Raw genomic sequence first — 19054 nt, 5'->3', positions numbered from 1 at the left:
GTGATCAGTGGGTGGGTGGAGACTCAGGTCAGCTCAGATGGACAACTGAAAGCGAATCCCAGCAGGCAGCATTGAAAATGCTCAGGACAGTGAGATGAGTGTGATGGATGAAGAGTCTGCGTGCATGGGAGAGTGCTTGCATGAGGCTCTGAAAGGCCCTGCCCCATACACACTCCTCCTTCCAGAATCACTCGTCATCTGGTTGTGTGCAGCTGAACTGCCAGTGGTGGGGGGGGGGGTGCAGTTGGAGGACTCGCAAGCCTGTCAATGAAGCTGAAAGACAACATTACACATTATTCACTCACTCACTTTTCCAGAACCGCTTCATCCAATTCAGGATTGTGGGGAGTCGGAGCCTATCCCAACAGGCAATGGGCACTAGGTGGGATACGCCCAGGATGGGACACCAGTCCATCACAGGGCACACACTCACACACACACACACACACACACACAGAGGGACAATTTACTGTAGCCAATCCATCTAACCAGCATGTCTTTGGACAGTGAGAGGAAACCGGAGCACCCGACAGAAACCCATGCAGACACGGGGAGAACATGCAAACTCCACACAGACAGATAGCTGAGGTCAGGATCAAACCTGGGTCTTTGGAGTTGAGGCACACATTATTCATTGAAAGTGAATATATTTTCACATTAAAAAGTGACAAAATATATTCACCCCTGCAGCCTGCTCTTAACTTTTCTCGTTGCTGCCCTGACGTTTGCAGCCACCCAGGCTGAATTGGTGACCTTGGTGGACCTTCTGTGGCCAGAGCGGACATTGAGTGGCCATCCACTGCGTTCAGCAGGCATCCCAGAGAGGCATCACTGAAATTTTGAGCTGCCATTTTCTTTGCTTTCAGGGCCATCTGCCTGGAGCAGTCCTGGTCTGTAGATATGGGGCAGAATTTTCTTATCGGCGTGTGTCCTGAAGCCACCGCGCGCCATTGCGATAGTTCGGTGGGTGGGCACGCGATGATCTTCAATGCGTGCCCGCCATTAATTAATGGCCACGAATTGATGCTGATTTTACGGGGCATGTGCGATCTTCAGATCATCGCATGGGCACAATGGGCAGGCGGGTAGGTCACATTTTTATAAACCTCATCCATGGGCGGGATAAGAGGGTTGAGTGGGATTGCGAGTGGTCTTTGGTAGACATTTAATGTTCAAACTTACTGCTACTTGCCTGTGTGAGCAAGAATACTTCAAAACTCTTCACAGCTGCTTGGACAGGAGTAACAGGCTTCAGATCAGGACTCTGGACTAAACATCATTTTTGGGGCCTGGCTGGCTTCAGGAAGCCTTCCCTCAGCCTGGGAATGGGAGTTGTGCTCTCCACTGGAGGCACCTCCTCTGACGAGGAAGGGAGGGCGAGAAGGGGGAGGAGGCAAGGAGTGCACATTCAGCCTCCAGGGGAGCCACCTTTAGGAGGACAGGCGCAGGCACAAGCCTGATGGTGATGTGGGGGATGCAGGGCCAACAGGAAGTGCAAGGCGGAAGGGGCCGCAGAAGACGCCACTATCCTGTTTCCAGGGTTTACAGGTGGTGAAGCAGCAACTTCAATATGTCTGAGGTGCAGTGCTGAAAGAGGCTCCGTCTCATAAGACACCTCCATCTGTCAGATGATCGGCCCTGAGGTCTGCGCCAACTGTGTGGGTGGACACCCCATGCCAGTGGCGTTGAAGGTCATGGCTGCCCTCAGCTTGTATGCCTCCGGCTCTTTCCAGGGGTCAGTGGGTGATCTTTGTGGAGTCTCCCAGTCAGCTGTCCACAGTTGTACCAAGCAGGTGACCGACGCTCTGTTCAGGCATGCATTGACTTTCCTTCACTACCGCTGGGACGAGGCCAGCCAGACAGAGCGAGCCACAGGTTTCGCAGCGATTGCTGCGTTCCCCCCCGTCCAGGTTGTAATCGACTACACACATGTGGCTATCAAAGCATCAGCGGCTGCGCCGGGTGCCTTTGTCAACAGGAAGGGATTCCACTCCATTAACATGCAGACAGTGTGTGACCATAGGTTGCAGATTCTGCAAGTCTGTGCAAGGTAGCAGGCAGCTCCCAAGACGCTTACATCCTGAAAGACTCCCAGGTGCCGAGGTTCTTCAGTGCTCCAGACCGGCTGGATAGATGGCTATTTGGTGACAAGGGCTATCCCCTCAAAAGGTGGCTCAATACATCCCTCTACCATCAAAGAACAGAGGCTGAGCAGTGGTACAATAGGAGCCATGCTTCCACAAGGATTGTGGTAGAGAGAACCATCAGTCTTCTCAAGATGCGCTTCCGAAGCCTGGACCGTTCAGGGGGCGCACTCCAATACCCCTCAGATCGTGTGTCGCTGATAGTGGTTGCATGCTGTGCTCCCCAGAATCTGGTGCTAGAAAGGGGGGACGCAGTGGAGGAAGAAGATGCAGATGCTCCGACTGCACATGATGAGTCTAGTAGTGAGTCTGAGGATGAGCACGCACAGGAGAATGCTGAGGGGGTGACGCTGACCCCGGGCATCCTCCAAGGAGGCAGGGACACCCGGGAGGCTTTAATCCAATGATCCTTCAGCTAGCACACCACAAAGGGACCTCCAACACACGCCAGGGCTGCAGTCTACATACTCAATACCTGAGAGCAATATCTGCCTGGTTAGGAACATTAACTATGTGCCTTGTCAATAAAGCTCAGTGACAAACAAGTCACTCATAACATCATGGGTTCCTGTCCACCTGCAGAAGTAAGGAATCACCCTGAGGTATGTTCACATATGAAGCATTTAATTAATTCACAAAATAAAACAGATAAGAAATTTAATTCAAAGGTGTTCAGCATCACACCAAATTATAATCAACCAATACCAGGGCAACATAAAACTACCAGTGAGAAGCCCGTGGTGTGCCTAAGGTGCCTTAAATTTACGTTTTCAGGTGCTACGTCTAGGAGCTGCCCCCTCGCTGGCACTGGCATTGGAGACAGCCTGTTCACTCTGCTGTCCTGTTGGCCTCAATGACCTTGACAGGCGTCGTCTGGCCCGTGGAGCCAGTGATGGCCCCGCCTGGGAGGGAGCAGCTAGTTCCACGGCTGGCATCTCCCCAGTCGCTGCAGCCTCATCGGATCCCACGGTCACTGGCAGAGGGACGGAGGAGCTGCTACCCTCATCTGAAGTGCCCTGAGAGGAGCCCACAGAGATGACAGGCAGCTCATGCGCCAATGTGAGGTCACTTCGGACCTCCCTGCTCACCATTGATGGATGGGCATCTAGCCGGGATACTTGGTGCCCAATTCATCTCCCACACTGACACTGACCAGCTGAGGTCAATGCCACTGTGAGGGCTTGCAGGTCCGAGCGCATCCAAAGGAAGCCCTGATTGTTCTCCTGGAGGAGCCTCTCCACAAGAGTCGCCACTTTCTCCATGGAGGAAGCATTGTGCTCGGCCATGAGGGTCAATGCATCTGTGATGCTCCGCATGGACTCCTCCAGCACAGAGACCATGGCACGCATTTCCTCATCTCCGCCAGATCCTCTCGCACACCCTGCTGGACTTCCAGCATCTGCTGCCTCAGGGCGACTCCAGAGGCACATCATTAGCCACCGACTGAGCATGTTCCTGGTCCCCTGCAGTCCTCCGACTGCCAGCGCCATGGGCACTCTCTGTCTACCCCTGCACCTCAAGCGAGCGTGAAGTGCCCTCAATGCCGTGCCCCGGGACACTAGCTGATGATCTAATTCCCGCCGAGGTGCTAATATCTGCGCTAGTGCCTGCCTGGCTGAGATGGTGTGACGCTGGTGATTGTAATTCTTCTGGGCCCTCAGGTGTTAGTGGTGGCCCCTCTGCCTCCTCCTCTCGGCCCTGCTCCGGTGATGCTGAAAGGAAGAAAAGGACATTTGATTAGTTAAAGTCGAGACAATGTCAATGTGCATGCCTGGCCACCGGATCAGTATGCGCTCATCCTTCCATAATCAAGGGGAAACCCATTTTGGGAGCTTAAATCACTGAACATTCAACAGTGGCATGGTTGCTAGGACAGACATAGTGACCTCAGTACTCGGCAATCTTACCACCCCCAGGTACCCCAGCCTCACCGCCATCGGTGGACCTGGGTGCACGACGTCTCTCCAGCTCCATCGTCTCCTCCTCATATCTGGTTATAATTGCCAACTGGGCCTGGCCTCCGCCAGTCCGCATCCGCTCGGTGGTGCTGTGTGCGGTCTTCTCCTGAAAAGGAGAGATGAGAATTGATTAGTCTACCCTGTATCTGGATTCCCATCGCATTCCTGCCACCCCCACCTGTGTGAAATATGGCAGGGTTCCAGTGAATCGTGACTCTGCAGCTGCCGCACACTCACACCGAGAAGCCAGGGCTGACCCCCCTTGCCCACATGCTGCCTCCATCACATTTGGCACCCACATGGTTTCACCTTGCGAAGCAAGGACGCACAGGCACATGAAACACTAAGGGCAGCAGATGGATGGGTGCCCTGCCACCTGGAAGTTCCCTTCCCAACATATCAGCAGCCTGACTTTGACAGGTTTTGAAGTTCCAGCACTGCGCCTAGGTGCAGATCCTTGAGGTTGCCCCCAAAACACTACTGTGAGTGTCAGTCTACCACATGCAGCGAGTGCAGGACCCATCTCAGCACTACCCTCTCAAGGTGAACTAGGCATGAGCAATATCTGCTGGCCCACCCAGCAAGGAACGCATGTCGTGAAGGATTCAATGCTGTAACTGCACTCAGAGTTGAAGGGGGTGGGGGTGGTGGAATGGGGGAAAGCCTACCTGCTGTGTTAAGCGACCCATGCCAACATGGTACTCAACCTTCCCAAGCGCAAGAGGTCGTTGAAGCACTTGCGACATTGAACCCAGGTACGTTGCACCACATCGTGTGGACTCACTATCTCTGCCACCTCCTCCCAGGCACGTTTGATCATGTGGGGCGGTCTCCTCCTCCTGACCCTGAGGACGAGGATCTCAAGCCGTGCTGCTGCCTCCTCGAGGAGGGCAGCAAGGCACTCATCTGAAAAGCGAGGGGCACAGTGCCCCGCCGACCTGCCCTCCTGCCTGGCCTGCTCATCAGCAGCACTCTGGGGAGCCCTGCTGCTGGCCATGGCTCACAGCCTTTTCAAGGCTGCAGGAGCGCTCCTTAAACAGGCTGCCGGGTCGCCATTGGACCCGCTAGTCATTGCAGTCTCGTCGCCTCCTGCCCGCTCCCGCTGTCCTTGGTTCTTAATTGGCCCACCCACGTAAAATCAGCTCCGTGCCTACCCGCACCCGACCAGCCCGCCCGACGGGGAGAAAATTCCCCCCGTGAAGTACGCATGCGCTCTGGTGCACTTTAAATATGGTGCCCAGAATGAGGAGGCGCTGAGATCATGGTGCGGCGGACAAATCTGAACCCGCCTGCCAGCAATTTATAATGTTTCCCTTGAATGCATAATTGTTGAGGTGAGATGCGCTGGGATTGGGACAATACAGCACGAAAACCCGTCATTGTGACCGACGCATAAAACAACTTTTTTCCCGCACGCTACCGCACTTTATACAAATCTGGGACGATGCTTGCCCTCTGCGTTTTCCCAGTTTCTTTTTTTGTTCTTATTACAGATTTCCAGAACCACAGTATTTTGCTTTCGGAATCTATTGCTACCCAGAATCATCTAGATCTTGACAGACATATAGTGAGGAGTAAATATTATCTCCATTTGGCAATGTGGTAATCTGGTGCTATGGTTCTCTTTGTCCCAGGCATTCAGGCTCCAAACGAGGCTGCTGATCTGCTCTGCCCTGTTACACCCAGATGATGAAGATGAAAATCTACATCCAGTCCATTTACATACAGCATATGTGTCACAATTAGCTTTAAGAACATAAGAAAAAACTTACTGCTTGAATAAGTCATTAGAAGTTCCAACTGTTTCAATACTAAATATGTCTTCATTATAAAAAAAACTAATATTTGCATTTATACAATGCCTTATTACGTTGAAACATCTCAAAGCACTTTACACAATTATTTGAAGTGCAGTGATAGCAGTTATGTAGGAAAACACAGCAATCAAATGTTATATACTCATGAAATAAATGACCAGTTAATTTGATTTGTCTTATCGTTGGTTGAGAACTGGACGTTGATCAGAATTCCACATTCTACCTCAAATAGTGGCTTGGGAATATTAATGTACACCCTGAACCACTGGAAGAATCAAACAGAATCTTGGCTTAAGGGCCCTGAAATTGCAAGACTCCATTCCTGTCTCGATGATGGGAATGCAAATTGGCGAATCTTGCATTCCTGATTTTCCAGTCTTTAAAGTCAATTGTTGACCTACATATCTGATTCACTGACAATGCTTCTATCAAACACAACTCATGCCACAAGCGGAATCTTACATTTTCAGGGTTAACATCTCATCTCAAGGATGGAATTTTTGACAGTGCAGTAATGGAGTTCCAATCCATGGTTCAGGTGCAAAATCAGTTGGCTCTTGACAATTCTTATTGAATTGGAAATTCACAATTCAATCTAAGCATGAATGGCTAATTTATTACAGTAAATTGGTCTCATTTTAAATTTCTTTGTGGATTATTTCACTGGGCTGTGAAATTACCCTTCATACCTGTGGAATAATATAACTTAATCAAAAATTATAGGGTAAATTTATTGATGCTATGTTCCTTGTGGGAGCCATGAAGAATAGAGTTACAATGTTGCACTATAATCTATCTCTGACACATTATCCTTTCAAGCACCATTCATCATGAAGGATGCAGGGTTAATGAACTTACCATTATTTACATTTTAATGTGGAAATGCCAGTTAGACTTTTTACATTAAAAATTGCTCATTCGCTCATATAGTTCATAACTATTGGGGGCTGAGGGAAGGAGTGAGGTCGAACAAAATGATTTTCTGTAAATAATCTTCAGAATACTTTTTCTTTAGCATGAATGGAAATATGACAATTCACCAGATGGCAGACTTGTGTCTCGCAAAGACTTCATGGATGTACTATATGACATTGATTTCATCCTCATCAAGGCATCTTATGGGACTTTCATGAGACAAACCAGGTATAAATAGAAACCAATGTATGAAATTAGAATGCTAGTTTTGGAAATCCGAATCCTGGACCAAAAGTCTTCATTTTGCAATTGATTTTCTAGAACTCCTGCTCCTGGCTTGAAAAATCTCCCGAATCTAAACACTTACCTGATTTGGCCAGTCAATACATGTCACTGAAGGTTGAAGTAATTTGAAAAGATGCAAATTAGGAAAATTTGAGTTGTTTGGGATATGAGGGGGTACAAGCAAGCTCAGCCAAAAACATACCTTGAAAAATAGGTTTTTAAAACAAAGTGAAAAAAAGCAAAAAAATTATATGTAGCTAAGTTGCCATGGTCTCACTGAATGGTGGAACGGACTCGAGGGGCTAAAATACCTATTCCTGTTCCTTTTTATAGCTGCCTGTATCATTGCAGCAGGGGCTTTTGCTACCTGAAATTTGACTGTATCATGCTGGTATCAATGCTACAGCAGCATGTGTTACTTGATTAGATTCCTTTATGTGATGCAATCGTTAAGACATTTTGCTTCATTTATTGGGGGTGTTTATTTGTTAAGGCTGTGAGTAATTATCCATGTGTTGCAAAGTTTTTAGTAGAATTTATCAGATTAAGGGACCATTTCATTTGTCAAAAATGTTCATCCATTAGAAGATCTTGCCATTTTAATGAATCATTATACTAAGTCATACCGATCGTGAGTGACATTTATCTGTGCTAGAAGAACTTAATGAATTATTATTATATTAATGGTATTCCATGAACAAAACAAAGTGACATTTTTTTCTCCCATTGACTATGATATGTAGGAGCTGAATTTCACCCAGTATGCATTCAGGGAAAGCAGTGTTTGTAAAACATTACTACTAAAGTTCAGCATGGCTGATTTGATGGAGAATGATGAGTTGCAATTCCAACAGCTCATGTACTTGCCAAAAATGTGCAATCTGGCTAAATATACACACATTAATGACTGTAAAAACAAAATAGAGGAAGTTTCAATTTACAGGCACAATTGTTGTTTCAAGAATTTTACCAATTCTTTTTTTCTTTCATTGTCATTCCAGAATCTCAGAAATATCTCTGGAAGTGGCTGAAGCCAGTGATAGCTACTTCCTGGCGGAACATGCCCAACAGATTGAGCAATGCTTTTGCCCAGAAAGTTATTCCGGACTGTCATGCCAGGTAATATGAGTGGTTCTTGGAGCCCATGTTGCAACGAAACAAAGGGTGAAGTAAAAATAAAAGCACATGTTTGTAGAGATAAATGAAACAGATAATATATATGAACAGATAATGATGTGATAATACTCTAGTTTTTGTAAAAGCAAAATACTGCGGATGCTGGAAATCTGAATTAAAAACAGAAAATGCTGGAAAAACTCAGCTGGTCTGACAGCATCTGTGGAGAGAGAAACAGAGTTTTTAATGTTTTGAGTACATATGACCCTTCTTCAGAGCTAAATAAAAGTAGAAATGTGATGAAATTTATACTGTTTAAGGGGGGGTGGAGCAGGTGAAGCTGGATAGAAGGCCAGCGATAGGTGGGGGCTAGGAAGAGATTGACAAAGATGCCATGGACAAAATGACAAAGAAAGTGTTAATGGTAGTGGTAAGGGCTAAAGAAGGTGCTGATGGTGGCATAAAGGTAAGAAAGCAGAATGTGTTAATAGCAGAACAAGGGTAAGCACTCTGTGAAAGAATAACATGGAACAAGTAACAGATGGCCCTTTTGGGAGTGGGGTGGAGGGAGGGGGCAATGGTTGGGGGAAAAAGGATAGACAAGGGATTAAAAAGGGATAAAACAATGAATAAATGACTAAAAATAAAAAATAAATAAAAATAAGTGGATAAAAAATAAAAATAAAAATTTTTTATGTCAGAAGTAGATTCAAAGATCTTGTTACTCTGTTGACATCATGGTAATGATGCCTTTTATGAGGAAATTAGGCTGAAACTTTCAAGCAATAACCTAAAATCATGTTGACACTGAGCTGTCTCTGCAATTTTCTAAAAATAGTTTGAAAAAGTACTTTTTACACATCAAAACCCAGAAGCTCTGATACAGGCATATGAACTTGTCTCACAACCTGCATTACTCAGAGGCTAAGAGAATTCATCTGAAAATGAAAATGAAAAATCCTGTCTTTTTTACTTCTTTGTAAGAAATGTGAAATCCAAAAATTCTGTAAGATTTAGAAGCAGTATTATATTCTTTAATCTTAGTTTTAAAAATAAAGCATGTGCAGCTCGATAGAATCAGCTGGGCAATGACTCATCCTTAAGACAGTTTACCAAGTAAGAATGGCTCTTATAAATACACACTGAGCCAATCACCTGCAAAGTTAGATGATGAGATGCATACAAAATATAGCACTGTGTTCATTGTTATTCACTCAGCATGCTGAACATTTGTTCTAACAAATAATAATTTCAAGAAGAATTGATGCCATTAGTTTAGAAAATGATCTTAATTCATATCTGTGACAAAACAAGTTTTGTAAAATCAGGAAAAGTTACTTCAATTGTTACAATAATTACATTACTTAATCACATTCTTCAAATTACATTTCAGAAAAGACAATTGTGTGGTACTAATTATTTATTGACTTAGATGGCTATTTGGAACTAAGATTGATAACCTGTGTCTCATTGCATTGGGAGGCAACCCAATGGCAGTGGCTTTGAAAGTTAATGTAGCATTAAATTTCTATGCCAGCGGCTTCTTCCAGGGCTCCAAGTGGGCATGTGTGGCATCCCACTTGCAGCTGCACATTGCTGCATCAGAGGTGAAAAATGGCCTCTTTAAGATGATCGGAGAGTTTGTGCACTTCAGAATAGACCCAGAGAGCCAGGCTGAAAGATCTGTGGGCTTTGGTACAGGGGGTTATCAATTGCACACATGTGATGATCAGAGCTTCCTGCAATTCCACTCTATTAATGTGCAATTGATCTGTGACCACAGGAGACGTTTCTTCCAGTTGTGTGCTTGGTTTCCAGAGAGTTCTCATGATTCTTATATTCTTCACCACTCCCAGGTGCCACCGCCCTTCGAGGCCCCCACGTACCTGCACAGTCTGGGTGCAGCAGCTAATGCTTAAAACCTAACTGATGACACCAGTCAGGCACCCTCCACCTGTAGCCGAGGAGTGCTACAATGAATCACATGGTTCTCCACGGGCTACGATAGAGAGATCATTGTTTTGCTGAAACTGAGACCACTCTGGTGGAGCACTCCAGTATACGCCTCAAAGGGTCTTGAGGATGTGCACTGCACAGCCTTGTGCTACAGAGGGAGGAGGCCTTGCCAGTGACGGACATAGTGGAGCCACATTCCTGATCCGACAAGGAGGATGGAGAGGACAGATCATAGCAGGCAGGTCAGCATGTTGGGATCCCAGCATCAGATGCCAGGGCAACGGAGAGACATGTGAAGGAGTCCCGTGAATCCTTCAACAGGTTCCAGTACACAAGATGCCTTTCGGAAGGCAACAGCTCTAAGCGTTAGACACATGGGATCTCTACATCGCCACATGACAGCAATTCACCAGTGTACTCCGATATGCCACCCCACCCTTGCCACACAAATGTCAGATTTGTCGACATTCCCCTTCACTCATATAAGCTTGTAACTTATTCCGCAAGCAATTGCACTGTTAACTAGTTGAGAGACCATTCACTTTACATGAATAAAGCGAACGAAACTATTTAATCACACATTAACATAGACTGCATTGGAACATTTGGTGCACCTACATGCTTTTTTGTTCACACTTTTGGTCACTATGACGTGGTGTGACCCTGACATCTGCACCTAAGATGAAGCCAGGCTGCTGAGTGCCCCAGTGCCTGAGGTGAGCTAGGAGGCCATCCTCTGGTTGCCCAAGGCCTGGAAGGCCCTAGAATGCTGAGGGGCTCCTGCACAGGTGCAGGTGCATTCTCTTTGTTCTCAGCTATTGGAAGCACTGGGGTCACTGGCAGAGGGGCTGAGAAGAGGCTGCTCATTCTTGGGGCAATCTGACAGGAGCTGCCAGAAGATGCAGACTGGTGCTCTTCCTCCCTCTCTGTCCTCCCTGACTACCTTAGCAGGAGGAGAACCTGGATGGAGGTCTAGGTGCCTCTTCTCTCTTTTACCAAGTCACTGCTGTATGCAGCCCATAGCCAGAGTGGTGGGATATAGGACTGAGTGCACAACCGGCAGCCACTGACTAGCCTGCTGAATCTGGCTCTCCGTGACGATTAACAACCTCTCCATGGAGAAAGCCATGCGTTTTTTCATCTGAGACATTGCAAAACTAATTGTTACATTCTACTTTTCTTAAATTTAATGTACTAATCATACACAAGGATTGGTGAAACAATAATGTGGGTTCTTTATTTGAAGATATGACTATAAACAGAGAACGTTCACTGTGATCAAGGTATAGTACATCTGACTTTTACCACTGCTGTTCAGAGATTGTCTAACAAGTCATGTGGGAACTAATACATCATATCCTGCCAAGATATGTAATGATTGACAGTAGTTAAAGATACATCCCTTAAATGTATATGCACATATCACATATCACAGCACTCAATACCAGAATGGACTCCTCCATCGTCTGTGCAAATCTACATAATGTGTTCCCCTGCCTGTTGCTGCATCTCTAGTAGGTTTCATGTGGCCCTGATCAGATGCCTGTCATCAGCTGGGGCTGTTACTGAGGCCCAGATTTTCATCTGAAACAGGAGATTTCCTGGCTCGATAAACTGGACCTTCAGAAATGTCCGCCCGCAGGTCGGATTTTTGGTTGGGGGGTGGTGGGTTGAGACAGCAGTCAGGGCGGGTGACCCTGGAAAATATACGCAGGCAGGTGGGGCCCACAATGTGCCCTGGCACGGAGAATAAATAAATAAATAATAATAAAACCAAAAAAAAACCCTATAGTCCTTACCCCTTGCCCCCACATACTCCCTATTCCCCATCCATGCAGCCTATGCCAATCCATACCACCTGCCCACCCGCATGGCACCTCACATCCCCAATGCCAATCCATGCCTCTCTACCCAACCCCCATTGCCCCCATGTGCACTATGCAAACCCATGCCCCTCTACCCACCCCATTGCCCCCATATCCCTATGCCAATCCATGCTCCCCCCACTCACCACCCTTTGCTCTTACCCTCTCCATGCCAACTCACCTAGCATCCTTAGACAGTTCCTTGACAGCTTTGACACATCCTGGACAGCTTTAACAGTTTTGACATTTCTTCACCAGCTTTGACAGCTCTTTAACACTTCTTTGACAGTTTGACAGTTCAAATGAGTTTGTGCGTAAATAATGCATAATCATGTTCACTTTTAGAAATCCAAAGGTTGCTTTACCTCTCCTTAAGGGTGCCTTATTTCTCTCAAAGGTCTCCCAGGACCTTATGCAAAGGGGTGCCTTACCTCTCCAAAGAGGTACCGTGTCTATCCAAATGAATCCGCCAAGTTCAGGTGTCTTCTTACCTGTTCCAATCTGCACACTTCGGGTTTTACACTCCTAGCCATCCAAAATCCTACTTCAGCGGAGACAGCTTGGGGAGAATTTTCCCCATGTTGGGCGGGCCAAGCGGGAGCTGCCGCGGACCCGATCACCGCCCGCGATCGGGTCCGCGCCACCATTTTACGCTGGGTGGGCCAATTAAGGCCCGCCCAGCGTAATGTGTGACTCCCAAGAATAGTGGGAGTGGGCAGGCAGTGGCGGGAGTGCAATGGCCGCAGGGTCCAATTGCGACCCGGCAGCCTGTTTAAATGAAGTGCTGGCAGCCTTGGAAAGGCTGCTCACAATGGCAAGTAGAAGGGCTCCCCAGAGGGCTTCTGGAGAGCAGGCCAGTCCATAGGGTAAGGCAGGGGAGCAGGCCAGGTTGGAGGGTAGTGCAGCGGGGCAGCGTGCCTCTCGGTTTTTGGATGAGTGCCTAGCTGCCCTGGAGGAGGTGGCAGTGCGGTGGGAGGCCCTGCTTCCAAAGGACGGGAGGCGGAGGCCCCCCCACCTAACCAAACGTGCCTGGGAGGAGGTGGCCGAGAGTGTGAGCTCCCATGTTGTGGTGCGACGCATGTGGGTCCAGTGCACAAGAGATTCAACGACCTCCTGCGCTCTGGAAGGGTGAGTACTATGTTGGCGGAGGTCACTTAATGCAGCCGTCAGCCTTTCCCTCCAAGGCACACTCCCCGCCACCCAAACAACTCGGCACACTCCCCGCCACCCAAACAACTCTAAGTGCAGTTTCAGCAATGAATCCTTCACAGCATATTTCCATCATTGGGTGGGCTAGCAGATATTGCCCATGCCTAGTTCACCCTGAGAGGGTTGTGCTGAGATGGATTCTGGACCCATAGCATATGTGACACTGACACCCAGAGTAGAGTTTTGGGGGCAAACTCAAGATCTGCACCTAGGCATAGCCCTGGAACTGCGAAGCATCTCAAAGTCAGGATGCTAACATGCTGGGAGGGGAGCTTCCAGGTGGTGGGGCACCAATCCATCTGCTGGCCTTTGCATTCCACGTGCTTGTGCCTCCTTGCTTTGCAAGGTTAGACTGTGTGGTGCCAAATGTGATGGAGGCAGCATGTGGGCAAGGGTGGGGGGGTCAGCCCTGGCTTCTTGGTGTGAGTGTGTGGTAGCTGCAGGGTGACGAAGCACTGGAGCCCTGCAATGTCCCACTCAGGTAGGGGTGGCATGGATGAGATGGGAATCCAGGTACAGGCTGGACTAATCAATGCTCTTCTCTCCTTTTCAATGCTGAGTGGATGCGGACTGGTGGAGGCCAGGCCCAGTTGGCCATTGTGACTCCATTCGCGCACCAGGCCATGGATCTGGAGAGGCACCATGCGCCAGGTCCACTGGTGGTGGTGAGGCTGGGGTGCCATGGGGAGGTAATTTTGCCGAGCACTGAGGTCACCATGTGTGTCCCAGCAGCCATGGCACTGTTGAATGTTCAGTGATTGAAGTTTGATTATGGAAGGATGAGCACATACTGATCTGCTGGACAGACATGCACATTGTCATTGCCTCCACTTTAACTAATCAAATGTCCTTGTTTTTCCTTTCAGCATCACCGGAGCAGGGCCGGGAGGAGGAGGCAGAGGGTCCACCTCTCAGCCCTGAGGGCCCTGAACATTTTGACTCACCAGCGTCACACTATCTCTGCCAGGCAGGCACCAGCGCAGACACTAGCACCTCGGTGGGAATTAAATCATCGGCTAGTATCCCGGGGCACCTCGCACTCGCTTGAGGTGCGGGTGGAGACAAAGAGTGCCCATGGTGCTGGCAGTCAGAGGACTGCAGGGGACCAGGCACATGCTCGGTTGATGGCTGATGATGTGCCTCTGGAGTCGTCCGTGAGGCAGCAAATGCTGGAAGTGCAGCAGGGCATGTGGGAGGATCTGGCAGAGATACATGGGGCAATGCGTGGCATGGTGCCCGTGTTGGAGGAGTCCACGTGGAGCATCACCGGTGCAATGAGCCTCATGACCGAGCGCCATGCTTCTTCCATGGAGAGAGTGGTGACTGTCGTGGAGAATCAGTGCCTCCTGGGGTTGTGCTTGGACCTGCAAGCCCTCGCAGCAACATTGGCCACCGCTGGTCAGTGCCAGTGTGGGAGATGGTTTGGGGACCAAATATCCCAGCTCGGTGTCCATCCATCTAGGGTGCGCAGGGAGGTCCGAAGCGACCTCACGCCAGTGCAGCAGCTGTCTGTCGTCTCTGCGGGCTCCTCTCATAGCGCTCCAGACGAGGGCAGCAACTACTCCGCCCCTCTGCCAGTGACCGTGGCATCTGATGAGGCTGCGGCGATTGGGAAAAGTCAGCTATGGAACTGGTCTCTTCCTCCCAGGCGGGGCCATCAAAGGCTCCATGGGCCAGAGGGTGGCCGCCAAGGTCATCAAGGCCTACAGGATAGCACAGTGAGCAGACTATCTCAGATGCCAGTGTCTGCGAAGGGGGAGCACCTAAACGTAGCACCCGTAAGCGTAAATTTAAGGCACCTTAGGCACACCACGGGCTTATCACTGGTGCTTTTATGTTGCCCCACTATTAGTTCATGACCAATTGTGTGATGTGCAACACCTTTGTTTTTTTTTTCCTGAGCTTCATTTTGTTAAATCATTAAATTTTGATACGTAAGCATGGCCCAGGGTGACTCCTTTCTTCTGCAGGTGGACGATTACCCATGATGTTATAAGTGAGTTGTGTGACATTGAGCTTTATTGACAAGGTCCTTAGTTAATGTTCTTATCCAGGCAGATTGTGCACTCAGGTATGGAGCATGGAACCTGCAGCCCTGGCTTGTGTTGGAGGTCCATCTGTGGTGTGCTGGCTGATGGTTCATTGGATTAAAGCCTCTTGGGTGTCCCTGCCTCTCTGGAGTAATCCCGGATCAGCGTCTATCCTCTCAACGTTCTCCTATGCGTGCACATCCTCGGAATCACTGCTGGACTCATCGTGTGCAGCCAGAGCAACTGCGTCTACATCTTCATCCACAGTGTTGCCCCTTTCCAGCACAAGATTGTGGAGAGCACAGCATGTAACCACTATCAGCGACACACGATCTGGAGGGTACTGGAGTGCGCCCCTGAACGGTCCAGGCATCGGAAGTGCAATTTGAGAAGACTGATGGTTCTCGCTACCACAGCCCTTGTGGAGGCATGACTCCTATTGTACCGCTGCTCAGCCGCTGTTCCTGGATGGCAGAGAGGCGTCATGAGCCACCTTTTGAGGGGATAGCCCTTGTCACCCAGCAGCCATTCATCCAGCCGGGCTGGAGCACTGAAGAATCTCGGCACCTGGGAATGTCTGAGGATGTAAGCTTCGTGGGAGCTGCCTGGGTACCTCTGCATCCTGTGGTCACAAACCATCTGCACATTCATGGAATGGAAGCCCTTCCTTTTGACAAAGGCACCGGGCTCACCTGCTGGCGCCTTGATGGCCACATGTGTGCAGTCGATGGCACCCTGGATGCGGGGGAAGCCAGCAATGGCCGTGAAGCCTCTGGCTTGCTCTGTTTGGCTGGCCTTGTCCCAGCGTAGTGGATGAAGGTCAATGCATGCCTGAACAGAGTGTCTGTCACCTGCTTGCCACAAGTGTGGACAGCTGACTGGGAGACTCCGCAAAGATCACCCACCAATGCCTGGAAAGAGCCAGAGGTATAGAAGTTGAGGACAGCCGTGACCTTCAGCGCCGCTGGCATTGGGAGCCCACCGACATAGTTGGCGCAGATCTCAGGGCCTATCATCTGACAGATGGAGGTAACTGTTTCCCTTGAGAGACAGATCCTCCTTCGGCACTGAACCTCAGACATATTGAGGTAGCTGCTTCGCCGTCTGTGTGCCCTGGCAGCAGGAGAATAACGTCTTCTGCGGCCCCTTCCGCCTTGGACTTCCTGTTGGCCCTGCACCCCTTGTGCCTGCGCCTCTCCTCCCAATGGTGGCTTCCCTGGAGGCTGAATGTGCACTCCTGGCCTCCTCCCCCTTCTGGCCCTCCCTTCCTCCTCAGAAGAGGTGCCTCCAGTGGAGAGCACAACTCCCATTCCCAGGCTAAGGGAAGGTTTCCTGAAACCTGCAGGCCCCAGAAATGATCTTTACTGTAGAGTCCTGACCTGAAGCCTGTTACTCCTGTCCAAGCAGCTGTGAAGAGTTTTGAAGTATTCCTGCTCACACAGGCAACTTTCACAATTAAATATTTGACAAAGACCACTCGCGACCCCACTCATCCCTCTTGTCCCGCCAATGGATGAGGTTTATACAAATGTGTCCTACCCGCCTGCCCGTTGCACCCGTGTAACATCCTGAAGATCGCATGGGCCCCAAAAAATAGCAAACAATTGCTGCCTCAAGGGCCTTAACTGGGTGATTAATTAATGGCAGGTGCGCATTGGAGAACATTGCGTGCCCGCCCACCTAAATATTGCGATGGCGCGCGGTGACGTCGGGACACTCGCCCGACGTCACCATGTGTCATTTTACGCGTCGGCATGCGGGACCTGCCACTGCACACCGACGAGAAAATTCTGGCCCTGGTGATTTAAATGTCCAGCTGCCTCCGTCAATTGTATGTGTGTGAATCCCGGTCCGACTAATGTCCCTTGCCCGCGAAGGTGGGAAATGCTAGGTTCGGAGGCGGGATGTAAACATTTCAGCCATTTATAGGATTTTCACCATGGTGGAGAGCCTCCCCATTGTGGCAAAAATCTGGGCCTAAGTATCAAGGTACAAAATTGTTCAATTTTCCAGCACTTGATATCTCTTGCCATGGTAAGCACAGTGTCCATCAAAAATATGAAAGTGATAAAAGCTAACAATGACTTCTGTTTCCTTTATACTTCAGGATTGTGCCCTAGGTTATTACAGAACACCATTGAGATCAACAATCAGGGGGCCCAGACCGATGGTGTGGAACTGTGTACCTTGTCAGTGCAATGGCCATAGTGACACCTGTGACCGTAAGACCTCCATATGTCAGGTACTAGATAGTCTCTTATTACTTGATCAAAATAGCTGAAGAAGTTAATTTCTGGACAGGAGTTTTGTTTTACATACATTATCACTGTTATAAACAGGGAAAAGGCTTACATTATTGGAAACCCAACACCAGATTTTGATCCAATACCAGATTAGAGCTCAAAAGTGAAGGAGACTTAGTTTTATCCTTAAGTCATTTTTAAAATTTTAAAATCTTACTGAATTTAGCTCAAATAGTACTCTGCATGTAATTTTCATGTCACAGAAGTGCCAGTCATGCCAATCTCCAGCAAGAAAAAGCCCTTCTTTCTCCCCTAAGCTTCAAAGGCATAATCATTGTTAAGCCCCTTGTTACAAACATCTTGAGGCTCACCACTGACCAGAAGCTTAAAAGGACCAGCCATATCAGCAGCCGGGCCATGACAACAGAGCAGAGACTGGACACTATGTATGAGCTTGTCTCCTGGTCTCTTCACCATCTAAAGGCACAGATCAGGAATGTGATGGTATACTCACCCCTCATATGCTCAGACACAAGAACATTTAATAATCTCAATATCACTCAGGCCAGTGAAGGCTGCTGTTCAGCTGCTCTGATACCTGATTCAATATCCACCCAAACACCGTTGGTGCACTATGGCTGCAGCACATACTGTCTACCAGATGCACTGCAGCCATTCACAAAATTTTCTTTTAGAGCAGCTCCTAGTCCTGCAATTTCAACCACTGAGAAGGACAAGAGCAACAATATCATAGGAACATCATCTTCCTAAGTTGTCCTCCAAATCACATGCAATCCTGGCTTGGACATTTATGGTCTGAATTTACTGGCCATGGCGGTGGCAATCCAGCTGTCACCATTTCCAGGAACCTCAATAGTAATAAATGATGATCAGGCAGTCTACTGCCTGCCATTGGGTTTCCCAGGCCTTTAAAGGTGAAGGTTTTGCCTCCAAAAGCTGCCAGCCAATCTGGGAGCAGCTCCACTGGGAGCGTTGGCCATTGCTTATACTGCAGGAAGCTAGGAATAACAACCAGTGATGGAGGCCTGAAAAGAAGATGAGTGGACTCACCAGGGCCAGCCAGGCAGGGCTTGGGGAGGAGTGGGGTCATTGTGGAGTACAAGGGGCGTTCACCCAGCTTGGGCAGCACATGCCACTTGGGGGGGCACCCTATGGGGCACAGGGTGCCCAATCAGGAGGGTATCCCCCCAGCCCATAGGCATACCCCCCAGGGAATGCCAGGCAGCCTCCCCACATGGCGTGCACCTCCCCACCACCACACTATATTGCTGGCCGAATACCATGGGATGAGGCCCTTAAGTGGTCAACTAAGGGCCACTTAAGGGTTTTAATTGTCTTATGGACAGGAAGGCTGACTCGGCCTTCCCCTCCCCTGACTTTATCAGGGGGAGTTGCAAAAGTGATGGGCTTTCCAACTTGGTCCTTCCAACCCGATTATATGGCTCCCCTGACCTCCAAGCCCCACTAAAAGTTGCCATTCTTTCATTGTCATTGA

General features: G+C 48.8%; 1 protein-coding gene across 1 annotated transcript in view; it reads left to right on the top strand.

The window, feature by feature from the left end:
* lama2 (laminin, alpha 2) overlaps positions 1 to 19054 on the top strand; it is a 582487-nt gene that overhangs the window by 402476 nt on the left and 160957 nt on the right. The window contains exons 27-29 of the mRNA XM_078542125.1: positions 6935 to 7062; positions 8121 to 8238; positions 17403 to 17537. Of these exons, the coding sequence (XP_078398251.1) occupies positions 6935 to 7062; positions 8121 to 8238; positions 17403 to 17537 (381 nt within the window). The remainder of the gene's footprint in view (positions 1 to 6934; positions 7063 to 8120; positions 8239 to 17402; positions 17538 to 19054) is intronic.

The sequence above is a fragment of the Cetorhinus maximus genome, chromosome 5, assembly GCF_964194155.1.
Source record: "Cetorhinus maximus chromosome 5, sCetMax3.hap1.1, whole genome shotgun sequence".
Lineage (NCBI taxonomy): Eukaryota > Metazoa > Chordata > Chondrichthyes > Lamniformes > Cetorhinidae > Cetorhinus > Cetorhinus maximus.
The sequence above is the reverse complement of the archived record's forward strand: the minus strand, read 5'-3'. Positions and strand labels throughout refer to the sequence as shown.